General features: G+C 44.6%; 1 protein-coding gene across 14 annotated transcripts in view; it reads left to right on the plus strand.

Moving 5' to 3' along the window:
* The window catches only part of CELF4 (CUGBP Elav-like family member 4), an 805408-nt gene that overhangs the window by 721259 nt on the left and 65697 nt on the right, over positions 1-18452 (plus strand). For 8 of the 14 annotated variants that reach the window (XM_083702825.1, XM_083702826.1, XM_083702827.1 and 5 more), the window contains exon 6: positions 5581-5724. In XM_083702825.1, the coding sequence (XP_083558951.1) occupies positions 5581-5724 (144 nt within the window). Of the gene's footprint in view, positions 1-5580; positions 5731-18452 lie in introns of all 14 variants that reach the window. The other 6 variants (XR_014556189.1, XM_083702815.1, XM_083702816.1 and 3 more) reach the window with 1 other exon arrangement.

The raw sequence follows: 18452 nt of genomic DNA on the forward strand, positions 1-18452 counted from the left end.
TCACCTTGTAAACACTGGCAGCAGCTCTCTACAGAGACACCAGGGGCTGTTGTGGTTGCTGGTCATTGCATTTATATCCCACCTTCAAGGAGCTCAAGGTGGTGTACATTGTTTTTCCTCCTCATTTAATCCCCACAACACCAGCCCTGAGAGGTAGGTGAGGCTGTGAGGCAGTAGCTGATTGCCAAGGCCACCCAGTGAGTCTCATGGCCTAGTGGGTACTTAACCCTGGTCTTCCAGGTCCTAGTAAAGGTAAAGGGTAAAGGGACCTCTGACCATTAGGTCCAGTCGTGACCGACTTTGGGGTTGCGCGCTCATCTCACTTTACTGGCCGAGGGAGCTGGCGTACAGCTTCCGGGTCATGTGGCCAGCAGGACTAAGCCGCTTCTGGCGAACCAGAGCAGCACACGGAAACGCCGTTTACCTTCACGCCGGAGCTGTACCTATTTATCTACTTGCACTCTGTCGTGCTTTCGAACTGCTAGGTTGGCAGGAGCAGGGACCGAACAATGGGAGCTCACCCTGCTGCGGGGATTCGAACCGCCGACCTTCTGATCGGCAAGTCCTAGGCTCTGTGGTTTAATCCCCAGCACCACCCATGTCCCATCCTTCCAGGTCCTAGTCCAGCGCTATAACCACTGCACGGTGCTCTCTCTCCCATCGAATCCGGGACCTTTGGCAGGCAAAGCTCAACGATATATGGAGGGCCACGGACTTCTCAGAATTTAGACAGTAACCTGTAAATTTGGGCTGATTCCAGCACTCTGGAGAGCCAGGGTGGATGACAAACCAAATGGAATTCTGCACCGAGAAATGTGAAATGCTATACCTAGGGAGAGAGAAACAGCCAGCTACATTTATGCAAATAACCGTAAGTCAGAGATGCCCGAGGCCCCTGCGAGTTCCTTGACAGGAACCGGAGACAAAAATCTGCCGGACCTACTGGTTTTTTAACCCTTTGGGGCCTATTTATTTTGCAATATACAGCCTCTTAACTTTGCAAAGCAATAGCTCCGGCAAGTGTCGGGTGGGGCCTTTTCGCCGCTATTGTTCACCTAAAGAGAACAAGATTTAACTGCTGTCTCTCTGCAGTTTATGCTTGGCTTGTATTGCATTCAGGCGCAGAGGGAGGGGGGATGGAAATAGGGCAGGGAGCGGGAGGGGGGCGGCCCCCAGATTTGTTTTCATGGCTTTTAATGAAATATCAATGGATGGATATTTTATTTTGCTGTGAATATGAAATTTTGCCACTGACCTGTCAAGCTCTCATTTTCAAGAAGAACTTTATTTCACACCTCCAGACAGGCTGGGAAATTAGTTTTTCCCCACCGAGGTCTCTCATTAGGGATTACAAAGTGAGGACGGCGCGGAGCAATTGTGACTCCATTTTTATCCTCCCCTCCTGGTCCCGAGCTTGAGGATGCTGAGGTCGGACGGCGGAGGGGAGCGATTCATTACCAGCCGCTGGGAGACAGCCAAGGGAGCTACATTAACCGGCCCTGCCAGGTGGAGAGCAATCGGGTTTTGATAAGCTCTGCGTTTAACTGGCCTGTTACAAAAGCAGAGGCTGAAAGGGAGACTTCATCCCCATTCAGGGACCTCAGTTACTTGGAGTCAATGCAAAAGGCTTGGATTCCATCTCTGTAGACTAGGTTACAGATTCACCCCCCCCAACCTTTTTTATTAATTTTCCAAGTTTATAACAAGCAGATAGGAAAAAGAAAAAACAAACAAACATTTATTCTAATTATAATAATTCCACTTTTGTTAACATTGTTAGGTGACATCCTCAAATCCCCCTGGCTGAGTTTCCATATACAGTGGTACCTCAGGTTACATACGCTTCAGGTTACATACGCTTCAGGTTACAGACTCCGCTAACCCAGAAATAGTGCTTCAGGTTAAGACCTTTGCTTCAGGATGAGAACAGAAATCGTGCTCCGGCGGTGTGGCGGCAGCAGGAGGCCCCATTAGCTAAAGTGGTGCTTCAGGTTAAGAACAGTTTCAGGTTAAGTACAGACCTCCGGAACGAATTAAGTACTTAACCTGAGGTACCAATGTAAATCATTGTAACAGTTTTCCAAAACTATTTCCCCATAAAATTTACTTGGTCAATTAACATCTTACTTTCTTTTTGCTTTTAACTTTAACATAATATCCTATTTGGTACTTGCAAGTAATTCTAATTATATTAACTTAAGATATTTAGCTAAATAGTCTTTGAATTTCTTCCACTCCTCTTGGTGCTCCTCCTCCCTCTGGTCACGGACTTTTCCGGCCAGGTCGGCTAGCTCTGAAAAGTCCAACATCTTCATCTGCCATTCCTCCACTGTTGGTACTTCTTGTAATTTCCAATTTTTGGCCAGCAAAATTCTAGCAGCTGTTGTGGCATACAAAAACAATCTAACATCTTTTGGGGGCAATTCCAGACCTACTATTCCAAGTAGAAAGGCTTCTGGTTTCTTAATAAATGTATATTTCAACATTTTTTTCAATTCATTGTATATCTTTTCCCAGAAGTCTTTCACCTTGGGACAGGTCCACCACATATGATAAAAAGTACCTTCTTTTTCTTTACATTTCCAACAAAGGTTATCAGTGTTATGGTAAATCTTTGCTAATTTTGCAGGGGTTAAGTACCATCTATACAGTGGTGCCCCGCAAGACGAATGCCTCGCAAGACGGAAAACTCGCTAGATGAAAGAGTTTTCCATTTTGGAGGTGCTTCGCAAAACAAATTTCCTATGGGCTTGCTTCGCAAGACGAAAATGTCTTGCGAGTTCCTGCGGGGTTTCCCCCCCCCCTTTTTTCTAAGCCGCTTATCCGCTAATCTGCTAAGCCGCTAAAAGCTGCTAAAAGCCGCTAAAAGCTGCTAATCCGCTAATCCGTCAATGGGCTTGCTTCGCAAGACGAAAAAACCGCTAGACGAAGAGACTCGCAGAACGGATTCTTTTCGTCTTGCGAGGCACCACTGTACATCGTTTTCATAACATTTTCCTTCAACACCGTGCATGCAGTGAACTTAACCCCTTTCCTCCACAACCTTTCCCAGTCTTCAAACATTAGGTTTATAGGTTACAGATTTATGCTCACATGCAGAGTTCAAATAAGCCCTGTTCCTAGATCGGGCCAAGGTCCATCTAAACTAGTGTCCTGTTCTCACAGCGGCCAACCAAGAGTCTATAAGAAGCAACTAAGTGCTACCTGTGATCCCCAGCTACTGGTATTCAGAGGCATAGTGGATCAAAGTCATCTCAGAATCATAGAGTTGGAAGGGACCCCAAGGGTCATCTAGTCCAACCCCCAACGTTATGTCCACGATCACTATTAGCCACAGATAGCCTTATCCATCACAAATTCGTCAACTCTCTTCAAGCCAACCCAAGTTCGTGACTACCGCATCTTGTGGGAGCCTATTCAGTACTTTAACGATGTGCTGCTTGAAGAAATTCTTCTTTTTTTATGCATGTGGGCAATCTTTCAGCACACAAAGTTAAATAGCGGCTGTTTTTCTTACCCTTGGGCATGCGGTCATTCTGTACCATTTCCTCAATTCTCTGCAAACTGGAAACCCACATATTAATATGTGGTTTTTGAACACATTTTCCCACAGAATAAACATTTCTAAATCTATTCTCTCGGAATATCCCTTTTAAACGTGTTTCGATACCTTTTTTGAGCCGAGGCAAACTTCAAAGGGCAATGCCTGGTGGATCACTAAATTCCCATTTACACAGTAGCCCAGATCAGGTCAGCTTTGCATCAGAATTCGCAAAGTCTGGATTTGCCCCTCATCCTCTGATTAAATGAATGCATACAGTGTTTTGGTTTTGTTTTTTGCTGAATACCATACATTTGCAACCATAGAACAGTTGTGAAAACAGGATTCTTAATCTTTTTTTAAACTCAACGTTCCCGATTCCCTGTGGCAATCCATTGTACACCTAGTCACCAATTTGCACCCATGGCATTTTTGGGGGCATCCTGTGCCCCTACCAGGAAAAAGAAGAACTGGAAGAAACTCGCCACCTCCACTTCTGCCCGAACCCTTGGCTGCCGGATTTGCAGTCAATGGTCTCAGCCTCCAACGTTTTTTTGCAAATAGGTTGAGATCATTAGATCCCGGTTACCAAAGCAGTCTCCCGATCCAGGATTAATTAAGCGAATCTTGAGATCTAATTAAGGACCGGTCGGGTGATAATTGCCAGGAAATGTATGCATTAAAAATATTCATTTGTCAATGAAGTGTAATTAAGAGCACTGTTTGGGGAAGGATCAATACTGTGTCATGTGATTTGGAGACTGGGAGGGGAGAAGAGGGAGATTAAGGAAAAGACTCGTTCCTGTACATGAATCAAAAACCTTGATAGAGACTGGAGGTGATTCTCCACCCCCCTTTTCCTAGCTTTGCTTTCATAATAACTCACAGTTAGCGTTCTCTCTGCATCCTTGAACAGAGTATCCCTCTCTCTCTTCTCTCTCTCTCTCTCACACCCCCTCTACCTTTGTTTAGCTAAACCATTTGTTTCACTTCCTTGTTCCTTGCTGCATTGTTCAAGTGGGTTATAGATTTATTAGAGTGGGGAAGAGTGACAGGTCAAAGCAAGAGAAAGGGAGGGGGAGAGAGAAAGAGAGACTAGTCACCACTGAAAGCCACTTCCTTCCCGAATGTGCTGTTAATCCCGGGAACATGGCTCTTATTGTGAAACCTCCGCACAGGGTAAAATTGGCTTCCTTAGCATGTTAATCCCTCACCTCTTTATGCTTGATTATTGTGGATCTGGAGAGGCTGTTGAATACATATAAAACAGGATGCAGATAAAGCGATGTGATCCCACGCTCTGCGGAGGAGGACGCAACACACCACTGGCTTCGCCAGCATTGGAGAATGTGGTGGTGCACATCTTATTATTATTATTATTATTATTATTATTATTATTATTAATTTGTAACCCCACCCATCTGGCTGGGTTTCCCCAGCAACTCTGGGCAGCTTCCAACAAAGATTAAAAATACCTCAAAATGTCACACATTATAAACCTCTCTGAACAGGGCTGCCTTCAGATGTTTTCTAAATGTCAGGTGGTCTTTGACATCTGATGGGAGGGCATCCCACAGGGCGGGCACCACCACCGAGAAGGCCCTCTGTCTGGTTCCCTGTAGCTTTGCTTCTCGCAATGAGGGAGCCGCCAGAAGGCCATCAGCGCTGGACCTCAGCGTCCGGGCTGAACGATGGGGGTGGAGATGCTCCTTCAGGTCTACTGGGCCGAGGCCGTTTAGGGCTTTAAAGGTCAGCACCAACACTTTGAATTGTGCTCGGAAACGTACTGGGAGACAATGTAGGTCTTTCAAGACTGGTGTTATATGGTCTCGGCGGCCAATCCCAGTCTGGCTGCCACATTCTGCGCTAGCTGGAGCTCCCAAATCAGGCCCAAGGGCAGCCGCACGTGGATTGCATTGCAGTAGTCCAGCCTCTAGGTTAAGAGCACCTGGACTGCTGTGGTTTCTAACAGACGCAGCTGAGCTCAACAGGGGAAGATCTCTGCCCACCTTCTTGATGTTTTGTCTTCCTTCCTGCAGGGGGCCTCGTCGAGCCTGGTGGTCAAGTTTGCGGACACAGACAAGGAGCGCACGATGAGGCGCATGCAGCAAATGGCCGGGCAGATGGGCATGTTCAACCCCATGGCGATACAGTTTGGAGCCTACGGCGCCTACGCCCAGGCAGTAAGTGTAGACACAGCTCGTGTGTGTGTGTGCCCATCAATTGCATTTGTGCAGGAAGGAAGGTCATAGTTCATCATTACAGGCATTTTCGAGGCAAGGAAAAACTCTTTGAGCTGCGTCAAGTGTCACAAATGTGCAGAGGCTACTGCTGGGCTTCAAACACTTATCCCGGTCTCTTTTTATCCAGGTAGGCAGTGTGGTGCAGTGGTTTGAGTGTCAGTCTAGGAGCTGGGGTTTCCCATCCCCACTCAGCCATGAAGCTCCATGGGCAACACTGGGCCAGTCATTGCCTCTTGGCCGCACCTAATTGGCACACAAGGGTGAAGAAACTGGGAGGGAAGAGGAAAAAAGTAAACCCAGGCACCAATTGTTAAATGGTCTTTCTTATTTTGGGCAACTGGCGTAGAAACAGCTCGGGGCTCAGGAGGTGCCTAACAGAGCTGGTGTTTCAGCAGAGTTCATAGAAACATAGTATGCGGGGACCCCAAGGGCCATCTAGTCCAACCCTCTGCAATGTGGGAATGTTGATGGAATGAGACCTGTTTCCCACCTCTCCCACTGACGGAGTTTGATGGACTGGAGCTCCTTTTCTCAAGGGGGGGCCCACAATTTATCCTCCCATTTGCCCTCACAACCCAGAGAGGGAGGGAGGGAGGGAGGGAGGGAGGGAGGGAGAGAGAGAGAGAGAGAGAGAGAGAGAGAGAGAGAGAGAGAGGATGATTGGCCCGATGTCGCACAATGAGCTTCCTGGCTGAGTGGGGATTTGAACCTTGGCCTCCTCATCTGATGCTCTAACCACTACAATACACTACCCCTCTGGGTGGCCAACATTCCTTGGCATTTTTCAGCTGCTCTCTTCCCCGTTCCTTTTCTACTAAGCATCAGGTTGACAGCGGGAGAACATTGCCTTTGCAACATCGCACATCTCTGTAGACATTGGACACACAAACACACACACATTGAGCGGGTGGCCCTGAGCAGCCCAGGGAGACTCGGAGTTGTCTAAGTGACAGGATCACGTCCCGGCGCCCGGTGTCAACGGGCCACAGTCCTGCCGGGAGCCTGTTCCTCAATCAGACCAGTTATCTGTGTCCTTTGCTATCTGTCTCCATCACCACATCATGCACAAAGAAAAGGAATGGAGCGATACAGTCTTGTGCTGTCCCGGAGGCCTTGCTTAATCCACGTAGGACCACTGCCTTCAAGATACTGGGGTGATTGGCACCTCCGAAATATATGAGAGAGAGAGAGAGAGAGAGAGAGAGAGAGAGAGAGAGAGAGAGAGAAAGGAATCTACACCACACTATTTACAAGAAACTTGAGAAAGAACCCAGTTCAGCCAAGACAATAAAATAATAATAATAATAATAATAATAATAATAATAATAATAATAATAATAATAATATGCCACCCAGAGTGGCCCCGGCCACTCTGGGCGGCTTCCAACAATCTATTAAAACACATAACTGAAAACATATATTTGCAAGGGAGGGAAATCCTGGTGGGCAACTGCTCTCAAATACTTGTTTCCCGGTAAAGTGGCAGCAGGACTTTTTAATCTGTGTCTAAAACACAATAAGAACGCATCTGAAAGCTATGTGACGCCAAAAAACCATGGCAGCTAGTTTTGCTAGTTTATTACATTTGACAACCCCAAGAGCAGTTACCCCGTCCAACTTTTCGGGGTGTGGGGATGTGTTGTCATTTAAGCCTTGGGTCAGAGTTGGACCCTTATGATGTGCATTGGGGTACAGGATGAGCCATGGGGTCCAAGGAGTATGGGGTCCAAGGAATATGTCGGCCACATCCACATTTATGCACTCCGATTCCACTATAAACAGTCATGGCTTCCCCCAAAGATTCCTGGGAACTGTAGCTCATTCAAGGTGCTGAGAGTGGTTCGAAGATGCCTGGTCCGCTTGCAGAGCTGCAATTCCCAGAGTGGTTGGACAATCCTTGCTCACAGGAAACTCTGGGAAAAGTAATGAGAGGGGAATAGGGGTCTCTTTCCAAGTACCCTTCACAAACTACAACTCCCGGAATTCTTGGGGTAGGGGGAGCAGTGACTATTTAAAGTGATATCTATTTATTTAATATTTATTTGGGACACGGGTGGCACTGTGGTCTAAACCACAGAGCCTAGGGCTTGCTGATCAGAAGGTCGGTGGTTCAAATCCCCGCGACGGGGTGAGCTCCCGTTGCTCGGTCCCTGCTCCTGCCAACCCAGCAGTTCGAAAGCACGTCAAAGGGCAGGAAGGTAAACGGCGTTTCTGTGCGCTGCTCTGGTTTGCCAGAAGCGGCTTAGTCATGCTGGCCACATGACCCGGAAGCTGTACACCAGCTCCCTTGGCCAATAAAGGAGATGAGTGCCACAACCCCAGAGTCATCCGCGACTGGACCTAACAGTCAGGGGCCCCTTTACCTTTATATTTATTTAATTCATTTACATGCCGCTTGATTGTAAAAACAAACCACAAAGCATTTACAAAAAGCCAAAAGAAGAAAATCAGGTAAAACAAACAAACTACAATACTTCAAAACATAAAAAGTTAAAATACCGAAACAGATTAAAATATACATCAACCTTCTAAGCATCTGAGCAGGTTTGCCTAGAATCATAGAATCATAGAGTTGGAAGAGACGACAAGGGCCATCGAGTCCAACCCCCTGTCAAGCAGGAAACACCATCAGAGCACTCCTGACATATGGTTGTCAAGCCTCTGCTTAAAGACCTCCAAAGAAGGAGACTCCACCACACTCCTTGGCAGCAAATTCCACTGTCAAACAGCTCTTACTGTCAGGAAATTCTTCCTAATGTTTAGGTGGAATCTTCTTTCTTGTAGTTTGGATCCATTGCTCCGTGTCCGCTTCTCTGGAGCAGCAGAAAACAACCTTTCTCCCTCCTCTATGTGACATCCTTTTATATATTTGAAAATGGCTATCATATCACCCCTTAACCTCCTCTTCTCCAGGCTAAACATGCCCAGCTCCCTTAGCCGTTCCTCATAAGGCATCGTTTCCAGGCCTTTGACCATTTTGGTTGCCCTCCTCTGGACACGTTCCAGTTTGTCAGTGTCCTTCTTGAACTGTGGTGCCCAGAACTGGACACAGTACTCCAGGTGAGGTCTGATGGTTCTCCTCATTAAGCCCCACATCAACAATAACCTTGTGAGGTAGGTCAGGCTGAGAGGTAGTGACTGACGCCCAAGTGAGCTTCAGGGCCGAGTGGGAACTCGAACCCTGGTCTCCCAGGTCCTAGTCTGGCACTTGAGCCACGACACCCATCCCTCAGGGTGCTGAAGCAAAGAAATCTTTGGTCTCACCCAGCAGGAAACTTCTTGTCGTCTTAGGTCCCTAAGGAAAGGAGGAGACAAAATAAATAAATAAGGGGTTGACCTACCCCTCATCCCGGGCAGGAAAATATAAGGATGCAAACCCCCCCCCCCATGCTTATTGTAATGGCCTCGTGTCAAATCAAGACACGCTGCGGAGGTTTTACAGGAGAAAGCCGTGACCCTTACAGGAATCGGCTCACCTGCCATAAATCTTCCCAGAGATACATCTCAAGGGCCAGATCTCTCGTTTATAATTCTTCTCCAGTTCCCAGGGTTATAGGACTTCCTCTCCTGAGGTGTTTGAAGCACTGCAATGCTTTTCTGCGTTTGGCTTCCCTGTCCTGCGATTCCGCCGCACACAGGAAGCAGGAGCAAATGCAGCTGAGCCAACTTTTAATAATAATAATAATAATAATAATAATAATAATAATAATAATAATAATAATTTATTACTTATACCCCACCCATCTGGCTGGGCTTCCCCAGCCACTCTGGGCGGCTTCCAACAAAATATTAAAATATCGTAATACATCAAACATTAAAAGCTTCCCTAAACAGGGCTGCCTTCAGATGTCTTCTAAAATACCTACATTGGCTCCCAGTATGTTTCCGAGCACAATTCAAAGTGTTGGTGCTGACATTTAAAGCCCTAAACGGCCTCAGCCCAGTATATCTGAAGGAGCATCTCCACCCCCATCGTTCTGCCCGGACACTGAGGTCCAGTGCCAAGGGCCTTCTGGCGGTTCCCTCTCTGCGAGAAGCCAAGTTACAGGGAACCAGGCAGAGGGCCTTCTCGGTAGTGGCACCCACCCTGCGGAACGCCCTCCCACCAGATGTCAAAGAGAAAAATAACTACCAAACTTTTAGAAGACATCTGAATGCAGCCCTGTTTAGGGAAGCTTTTTAATGTTTAATAGGTTATTGTATTTTAGTGTTCTGTTGGAAGCCGCCCAGAGTGGCTGGGGAAACCCAGCCAGATGGGCAGCGTATAAATATATTATTATTATTATTATTATTATTATTATTATTATTATTATTATTTGCCCTGGCATGTCAACAGTGCAAGCCTGCGCTGCTCTACTCAGAATTAAGTGCTGTTGGGTTCAGTGTGACTTACTCCCAGGTAAGCGCACAGGGGGGTGAGCGCAGGCCATGTTTCTTAAAGGCCAGCGAGATTTTACTTCCAGGCTCCTGTTCCGGGTGTACTTTACAAAATCACCTGCTCACTGCCTAATCCAGAGAATAAATTCCGGAGGCGGCGCGAACGGTAATGGCTGCCCTTTCCTAACTGGGAGAGGGAAGCTCCGCTGGAAAAGGGTCGTCCGCTACGGCGAAGCGGAGACCCATTCTGGAAAACCGCAGGCAGCGGAAGCCTGCGGTCTCGGGACCCGGCGGGCGCCAGGAGCAACCCCCGAAACGTTGAGGGAACCCCGTAAGGGGCTCCGGATCGCAGAGGGGGCAGCGGCGCTGTGGGTCTATGCGCATTCAGCGGAGCGAAGCCGCGCTGCCGTTGCCGGTGAGCGCCGACCTTTCTTCCTGCAATACAAGATTCTAAAATGCAACAACCCGTGAGTAACTGAGGACTTAATTAAATTTTGGGACTAAAATATTTGAAAATAAGCTGAAAGCGGAGAGACGAGGAAAAGGAAGTCCGTCTTCCGCAGCCATTGACCTTTAAAGCAAAGAGCAGGAGGAGTGGAGGCATAGAGAGAACTTTTTGACAGCTCAGATTGAGCACCCGCAGAAATTACTTTTAATCCCTTTAAAGACTGTAAGCAACTGAATTTTGGACTTTGATCAGGACTTATATATTCTCTTCTTTGTGGATTACAATTTTATTTAAGAAGCCCAGGTGTCAGAACTGCCGGAGCAGTAGAACTGTCAGACTGCAAATTTGGATATATTGTACTTAAACTTTGAGACAGTCTGAGGGAGTTCAGAATGGTTACGTTCTTGCATTATGGAATTCCAGTAAGCACAACTTGAAATATTGTGGCAAACCTAAAACCAACTCTGCTAAAACTACTTTTGTGAAGATCCCTAAGTACTGGTTCAGATTTCGTATGATTGGAATGGACTCTTCTTCCTAGGACATTTTATGCTCCCCCTAGAGGATTGAGGATTTATAACAAAAACATTGTTTTACTTTCTATTTCCCGGCCCTCTGTTTGACTGTTACCATCTGGGCCGTAGCTTTCCCATGGGAACAACTCAGCTTGACCTTGACTGCTAGATAACTTTGGAATGAGTGGCGCAAAAAGAAAGGGATTAAGAACTAGACAAACAACTCTGACAACCTTAACTGCAGCCTCACAAACACGTAGATCATCTGTGCCTACTCTGCCCTCGGAGGAAAAAGCTACCTCCCTGTCACAGGCAGGGGAGGGAGAAACTGAGGAATTACAACTAGAAGAGATGGCTTCAGGAGGATCTGGTTCTGTACTAGAGAGAATTCTTGAGAAATTGGAATCTTTGGACAGGAAAGTTGACCAACAAACTGCGAAAATTGACCTTAATACAGAAACTTTAAACAAATTATCTGGGCAAGTTGCACAGAATGCACAAGCAATCGGACAACTGAAGGAGGCTGCAGGTGAAAATCAGAAACTGGCCGAAGAGACCAGCCAAAGAGTGGGAGAGTTGGAAAAAGAAGTAAGGCCGCTCAGCAAGCAGGTTGGGGAACACCAGACCTACCTCTCTATGTTGGAACTTCGGAACAGGGAGACTAACTTAAGGATAAGATCGATACCAGAAGTGGAAGAAGGTAACCTAGCTGAGTTTTTGACCAAAGAATTCTCCAAGTTCTGGGGTCTAGAGGAGGAAGACTTCAAAATTGTGTCAGCCTTCAGACTTGGAAGACTTACAAAGAGAGAAAAGCCCAGAGACTGTTTGATTACGTTGAGATCAAAGGAGGAAAGGGACAAGATTCTGGGCCTGCACTACGGAAGATCTCTGAATATTTCGGACAAAAGAATTGAGATTTTTAAGGACATTCCTAAACAGCTGTTGGATCTCAGATCTGAATATTTGGACTTAGTAAAACTGTTGAGAAGCAACTCAATCATCTTTAGGTGGGACTTTCCCCAAGGATTATCCTTTACCTTTAGAGGGAAGAAGATTAAAATTAGAACTTTGGAAGATAGGGATAAGTTTTTGACTACCTACGGAGAGGACCTTCACAAAGGACTTGAACTACCCTCAGGGCCTGAACCACCACAGGTACCTGTACCTCAGAACCCTGAAGACTTACAGAACAAAACACCATCCCAAGGAAACTAAACAGATTTATCCAGGATGTCTCTGCAACTTTTAAGCTGGAACATAAATGGCTGTAACAGCCCGGAAAAAAGGAAGAAAATCTTTCACATATTAAAGAAGGAGCAACTAGACATCACTTGTCTACAAGAAACACATGTGACTAGGCTCCACAGAAAAATATTGGTAAATAAAAGGTTAGGCCAAGAATTTATATCTTCGGATTCAGTTAAGAAGAGAGGAGTGGTGATATATGCAAAGGAGAGCCTCTCACCAAAATTTCTATTTAAAGATGAACATGGAAGAATTTTGGCAATTGAAATACAGCACCAAGGAGAGAAAATTTTGATATTAGGAATCTACGCTCCAAACGAAGGGAAATCAGAATTCTACAAGAAGTTGCATGAGATTATGCTGGATTATCTGGACTATGATAACATCATTATGATGGGAGATATGAATGGGATCGTTTCAACGAATATGGATAGGTCACAAAGCCAAAAGGTTACTAAAGATGGCAGACTACCAAAGACATTTTTCGAAATGACAGACAATATGGACTGGATTGATATATGGAGGACAAAGAACCCCTTGGGGAAAGAAGGAACATTTTTCTCTGAAGCCCAACTGACTTGGACAAGAATTGACCAAATATGGATTTCTAGAGGTCTGGCTCCTAAGGTGAAGAAAGTGGAAATCTGCCCAAAGACCTGCTCCGATCATAATGCGTTGAAAATGGACATGACATTATTACCAACCGGCTCCTTCAGATGGAAGATGAATGACAATTTGTTTAGAGATCAGGAGATTATTAAGAAGGCCAAAAAAACAATAAAGGACTATTTTGAGATAAATTTGAACACTGCTGTGGAAAAAAGAACAATCTGGGACGCAAGCAAAGCTGTGATGAGAGGGTTCTTGATACAACAGAACGCCATAAAGAAAAGACTACAAAATGAGAAAAAGGATAAGATTTTGGGGAAAATTAAGGAGTTAGAGAAGAAACTAAGAGTAAACCCGAAGTCACAGCCGATCTTGAGAGAAATTAAACTTCATCAGGCACAATACTCTAAACTGATAAATCAGGAAATAGAATGGAAGATTAAATTAATGAAACAAAAAACATTTGAATCGGCTAACAAATGTGGGAAACTGCTGGCTTGGCAGTTGAAGAAGAGACAAAAGTTGAACATAGTAACAAATTTGGAAATAGAAGGAAGATATATTCAGAACCCGGTGGAAATTAGAAAATGTTTCCAGAAGTATTTTAAGAAATTATACACTCAAGGGCCACAAAATGAGGAAGAGATTGCAAAATTCTTGGAGAAAAATGGACTTAAAAAACTATCACAAGAAAATAGATCTCTCCTGAATAGTAAAATAACACGTCTAGAGATAGAACATGCCATTCAGAATATGAAGCTGGGCAAGTCTCCAGGGCCAGATGGCTTGACCTCCAAGTATTATAAGACATTAAGTGACTTTTTGATTCAACCACTGATGGAGGTCAGCAATGAAATTATGGAGGGAAAGAAGGCGCCTGAATCGTGGAAGGAAGCTTTCATCACATTGATACCAAAATCAGAAACTGAAAAGACACAACTTAAGAACTACCGTCCCATCTCCCTTTTAAATGTGGATTATAAAATATTTGCTGACGTTTTGGCAGGAAGACTCAAAAGAGTTTTAAATGAGATAATTCATAAAGACCAGGCAGGCTTTCTCCCAGGAAGACACTTGTTTGCTAATACAAGGAACATTATTGACATTTTGGAACTTCTGCAAACAAATATTAACACTAAAGCAGCTTTAATTTTTATAGACGCGGAGAAGGCCTTCGATAACATCTCTTGGAAATTTATGAAGGGGAATTTAAAAGAAATGGGAGTGGGGCGGGGTTTTGAAAATGGGATTGACGCCATTTACTCAGAACAAAAGGCAAAACTGATAGTCAACAATGTGGTTACAGAAGAGTTTAAGATTGAAAAAGGGACACGACAGGGCTGCCCGATTTCCCCCTTGCTGTTTATTTCTGTCCTGGAGGTGCTCTTGAACTTGATTAGAGGGGACCGGTTGGTGCAAGGGATTCAGATCGGAGCGAAACAATATAAACTTAAAGCTTTTGCAGATGACCTTGTTTTGACATTGCAAGAGCCAGAATCTAGCACAAAAAGAGTGTTACAATTGATTCAGGACTTTGGTCGGGTAGCGGGCTTTAAACTAAATAAACAGAAAACTAAGGTGTTGGGAAAAAATTTGACAGATGCAGAGTCAGAACGGTTTCAGAGAGAAACAGAACTAACTGTGGTTAAAAAAGTAAAGTACCTAGGGGTAAACATAACAGCAAAAAATCTGAGTCTTTTTAAGGATAATTATGAAAAATGTTGGTCTGAAATTAAGAGAGACTTGGACAGTTGGTCAAAATTGAAGCTTTCTTTGTTAGGCCGAATTGCTGCTATTAAGATGAATGTATTGCCTAAGATGTTGTTTTTGTTTCAAACATTGCAAATTGTGGACAAGACGGAGTGTTTCAGGAAGTGGCAGAGAGATATTTCTAAATTTGTCTGGCAGGGCAAAAAGCCCAGAATTAAGTTTAAGATATTAACTGATGCGAAAGAAAGAGGGGGCTTTGCCCTGCCAGACCTAAGGTTGCACTATGAAGCCGCAGCTTTCTGCTGGCTAAAAGACTGGCTACTTCTAGAGGACACCGATGTGTTAGATTTAGAAGGTTTTAACAATGCATTTGGTTGGCATGCATACTTATGGTATGACAAAGTTAAGATCAATAAGGCCTTTAAGAACCATATTGTCAGGAAAGCAGTGTTTAATGTCTGGACAAAATACAAAGACCTATTGGAAAATAAAACTCCAAGATGGCTATCACCTCTGGAGGCTAAGGCCCGAAAAAGACCCAATATGGAGGCCAAATGGCCGAAATATTGGGAAATAATAGAGAAAGAGGGAAATAATTGGAAATTGCAGAGTTTGGAAAAAATGAAAGACAAAGTGCGAGACTGGTTACATTACGCTCAGATTCAAGAAATTTTTAAAAAGGATAAAAAGTTAGGATTCCAGGTGGAGAAATCGAAGTTGGAAACAGAATTGTTAGAACCTAAGACTAAAGTACTCTCAAGAATGTATAACTTGCTGTTGAAATGGAACACACAAGATGAAATGGTTAAGTCGGCCATGATAAAGTGGGCACAGGATATTGGGCATAATATTATGTTTGAGGATTGGGAAAGGTTGTGGACCACGGGGATGAACTTCACGGCATGTAATGCTCTGAAGGAAAATGTAATGAAAATGATATATAGGTGGTACATGACCCCAGTTAAACTTGCCAAAATATGCCATGTGCCAGACAATAAATGTTGGAAATGTAAGGAAAATGAAGGAACATTCTTTCACCTCTGGTGGACTTGTCCCAGGGTGAAGGTCTTCTGGGAAATGATATATAATGAGCTGAAAAAGGTATTTAAGTATACCTTCCTTAAGAAACCAGAGGCCTTCCTCCTGGGCATTGTCGGCCAGATGGTGCCAAAGAAGGATCGAACACTCTTTTTGTACGCAACAGCAGCAGCAAGGATACTTATCGCCAAGAAGTGGAAAACTCAAGATCTACCCACTCTGGAAGAATGGCAGATGCAGCTGATGGACTATATGCAACTGGCTGAGATGACTGGCAGAATTCGAGACCTGGGAGAAGAGAGGGCTGAAGAAGATTGGAGGAAATTTAAGATTTATTTACAAAAATATTGTGATTTGGTGGAAGTTAAGTAGGATGTTTGATCATAAATAATTGGCCACCACAAAATCGGATCGGAATGGGATGTAAAGTGAGATTAAGAGAAATTAATTTGCAGAGGATTATATTTAAATAAGTGGTTATAAAATTTGCAAATTAGATGATAAATTGCATGAAAAAAAAAATCTATGATGATGAAAATGGTAGCGGGAGATGTGAGGAAGTCCAAAGAAGTTATGAAACTCTGTTAAAAGCAAGGTTGTTTATTGTTTTTGTACTTTATTCTGTAAAAACCCCTAATAAAAATTATATTAAAAAAAAAAAAATAAAATAAATTCCACAGACACCAGATGAACGGGTGTGCTCCTTGAAAAGGGGGAGGGGGGGTCTGCCATTGTGAGCAATAGAAAAGGGCTTCTAATCACTCCATCAGTAATTACAAAGAAGAGTAAATCGCTAATTAAAATGTGAAAGTGTCTTACGCGGCATGCAGTAAGAAAGGGTAATTAACAATCAAACAGGAAGCTGCCACCTTGACACCCACATGATGTGTGCCGAGATACAGGAAATCATAGCAAGGTCCAGCTTTTTTCTTTAGCACTTTTCCTTTCAAACAGATCTAAGGACATTTTTAAAAAAATGCAGCAGCAAGTGAGGGGAATTCGTGGTTGTGAGGGGGGGGGAGAGGGGCGGCTTATTCCCTGCCTGGCAACAGCAGCCAATTAAAAAGTTACAGGAAAGGGAGGCTGGAAGGTTGCAGCAATGCTTGCTTGGCTTTGCCATCCCTGCATCCCGACACCCAATGGAATTCAAAAGCCTGGTAGATGAAGGGAACGCAGTGGATGTAGCCTACCTTGATTTCAGCAAGGCATTTGACAAGGTGCCCCATGATATTCTTGTAAAGAAGCTGGTAAAATGTGGTCTTGACTATGCTACCACTTAGTGGATTTGTAACTGGCTGACTGACCGAACCCAAAGGGTGCTCATCAATGGTTCTTCTTCATCCTGGAGAAGAGTGACTAGTGGGGTGCCACAGGGTTCTGTCTTGGGCCCGCTCTTATTCAACATCTTTATCAACAACTTGGATGATGGACTCAAGGGCATCCTGATCAAATTTGCAGATGACACCAAACTGGGAGGGGTGGCTAACACCCCAGAGGACAGGATCACACTTCAAAACGACCTTGACAGATTAGAGAACTGGGCCAAAACAAACAAGATGAATTTTAACAGGGAGAAATGTAAAGTATTGCACTTGGGCAAAAAAAAATGAGAGGTACAAATACAAGATAGGTGACAGCTGGCTTGAGAGCAGTACATGTGAAAAGGATCTAGGAGTCTTGGTTGACCACAACCTTGACATGAGCCAACAGTGTGACACGGCAGCTAAAAAAGCCAATGCAATTCTGGGCTGCATCAATAGGAGTATAGCATCTAGATCAAGGGAAGTAATAGTGCCACTGTATTCTGCTCTGGTCAGACCTCACCTGGAGTACTGTGTCCAGTTCTGGGCACCACAGTTTAAGAAGGACACTGACAAACTGGAACGTGTCCAGAGGAAGGCAACCAAAATGGTCAAAGGCCTGGAAACGATGCCTTATGAGGAACGGCTAAGGGAGTTGGGCATGTTTAGCCTGGAGAAGAGGAGGTTAAGGGGTGATATGATATCCATGTTAAAATATATAAAAGGATGTCACATAGAGGAGGGAGAAAGGTTGTTTTCTGCTGCTCCAGAGAAGCGGACACGGAGCAATGGATCCAAAGTACAAGAAAGAAGATTCCACCTAAACATTAGGAAGAACTTCCTGACAGTAAGAGCTGTTTGACAGTGGAATTTGCTGCCAAGGAGTGTGGTGGAGTCTCCTTCTTTGGAGGTCTTTAAGCAGAGGCTTGACAAGCATATGTCAGGAGTGCTCTGATGGTGTTTCCTGCTTCGCAGGGGGTTGGACTCGATTGCCCTTGTGGTCTCTTCCAACTCTATGATTCTATGATTCTATGATTCAAACAAAGGTGGAGATAAGCTCAAAGAAACATTGCTGCTCTGGGTCCTCGCCCGATTTGATTTTGGGGAGAAGGGAAGCAATATGAAATATACTCAGAGTCGAGAGTGGATTTCATGCTCTTTATTCAGCTCATAGTGGGGAGGAGGAATGAAAGTTCCCCCAGAATGTCTGCTTTATATACATTATTTACACAATGGGCCCCACGTGATTGGCTAATTCCGGGATTCACCTGTAGGCCAATCAGGTTGCGGATTCACTTCCACCTGGAGCTTTATTGGGTGGCTCCTGTGGACCAATCAGACTGCTGCATTCTGGACCCTATTGTTCCAGGACCAATCAGACTTCTGCCTTTTGGATCCTATTCAACTCAGTACATAACAAAATAA

The sequence above is a fragment of the Podarcis gaigeae genome (genome assembly GCF_964106915.1).
Source record: "Podarcis gaigeae genome assembly, chromosome: 11".
NCBI classification, from domain to species: Eukaryota; Metazoa; Chordata; class Lepidosauria; order Squamata; family Lacertidae; genus Podarcis; species Podarcis gaigeae.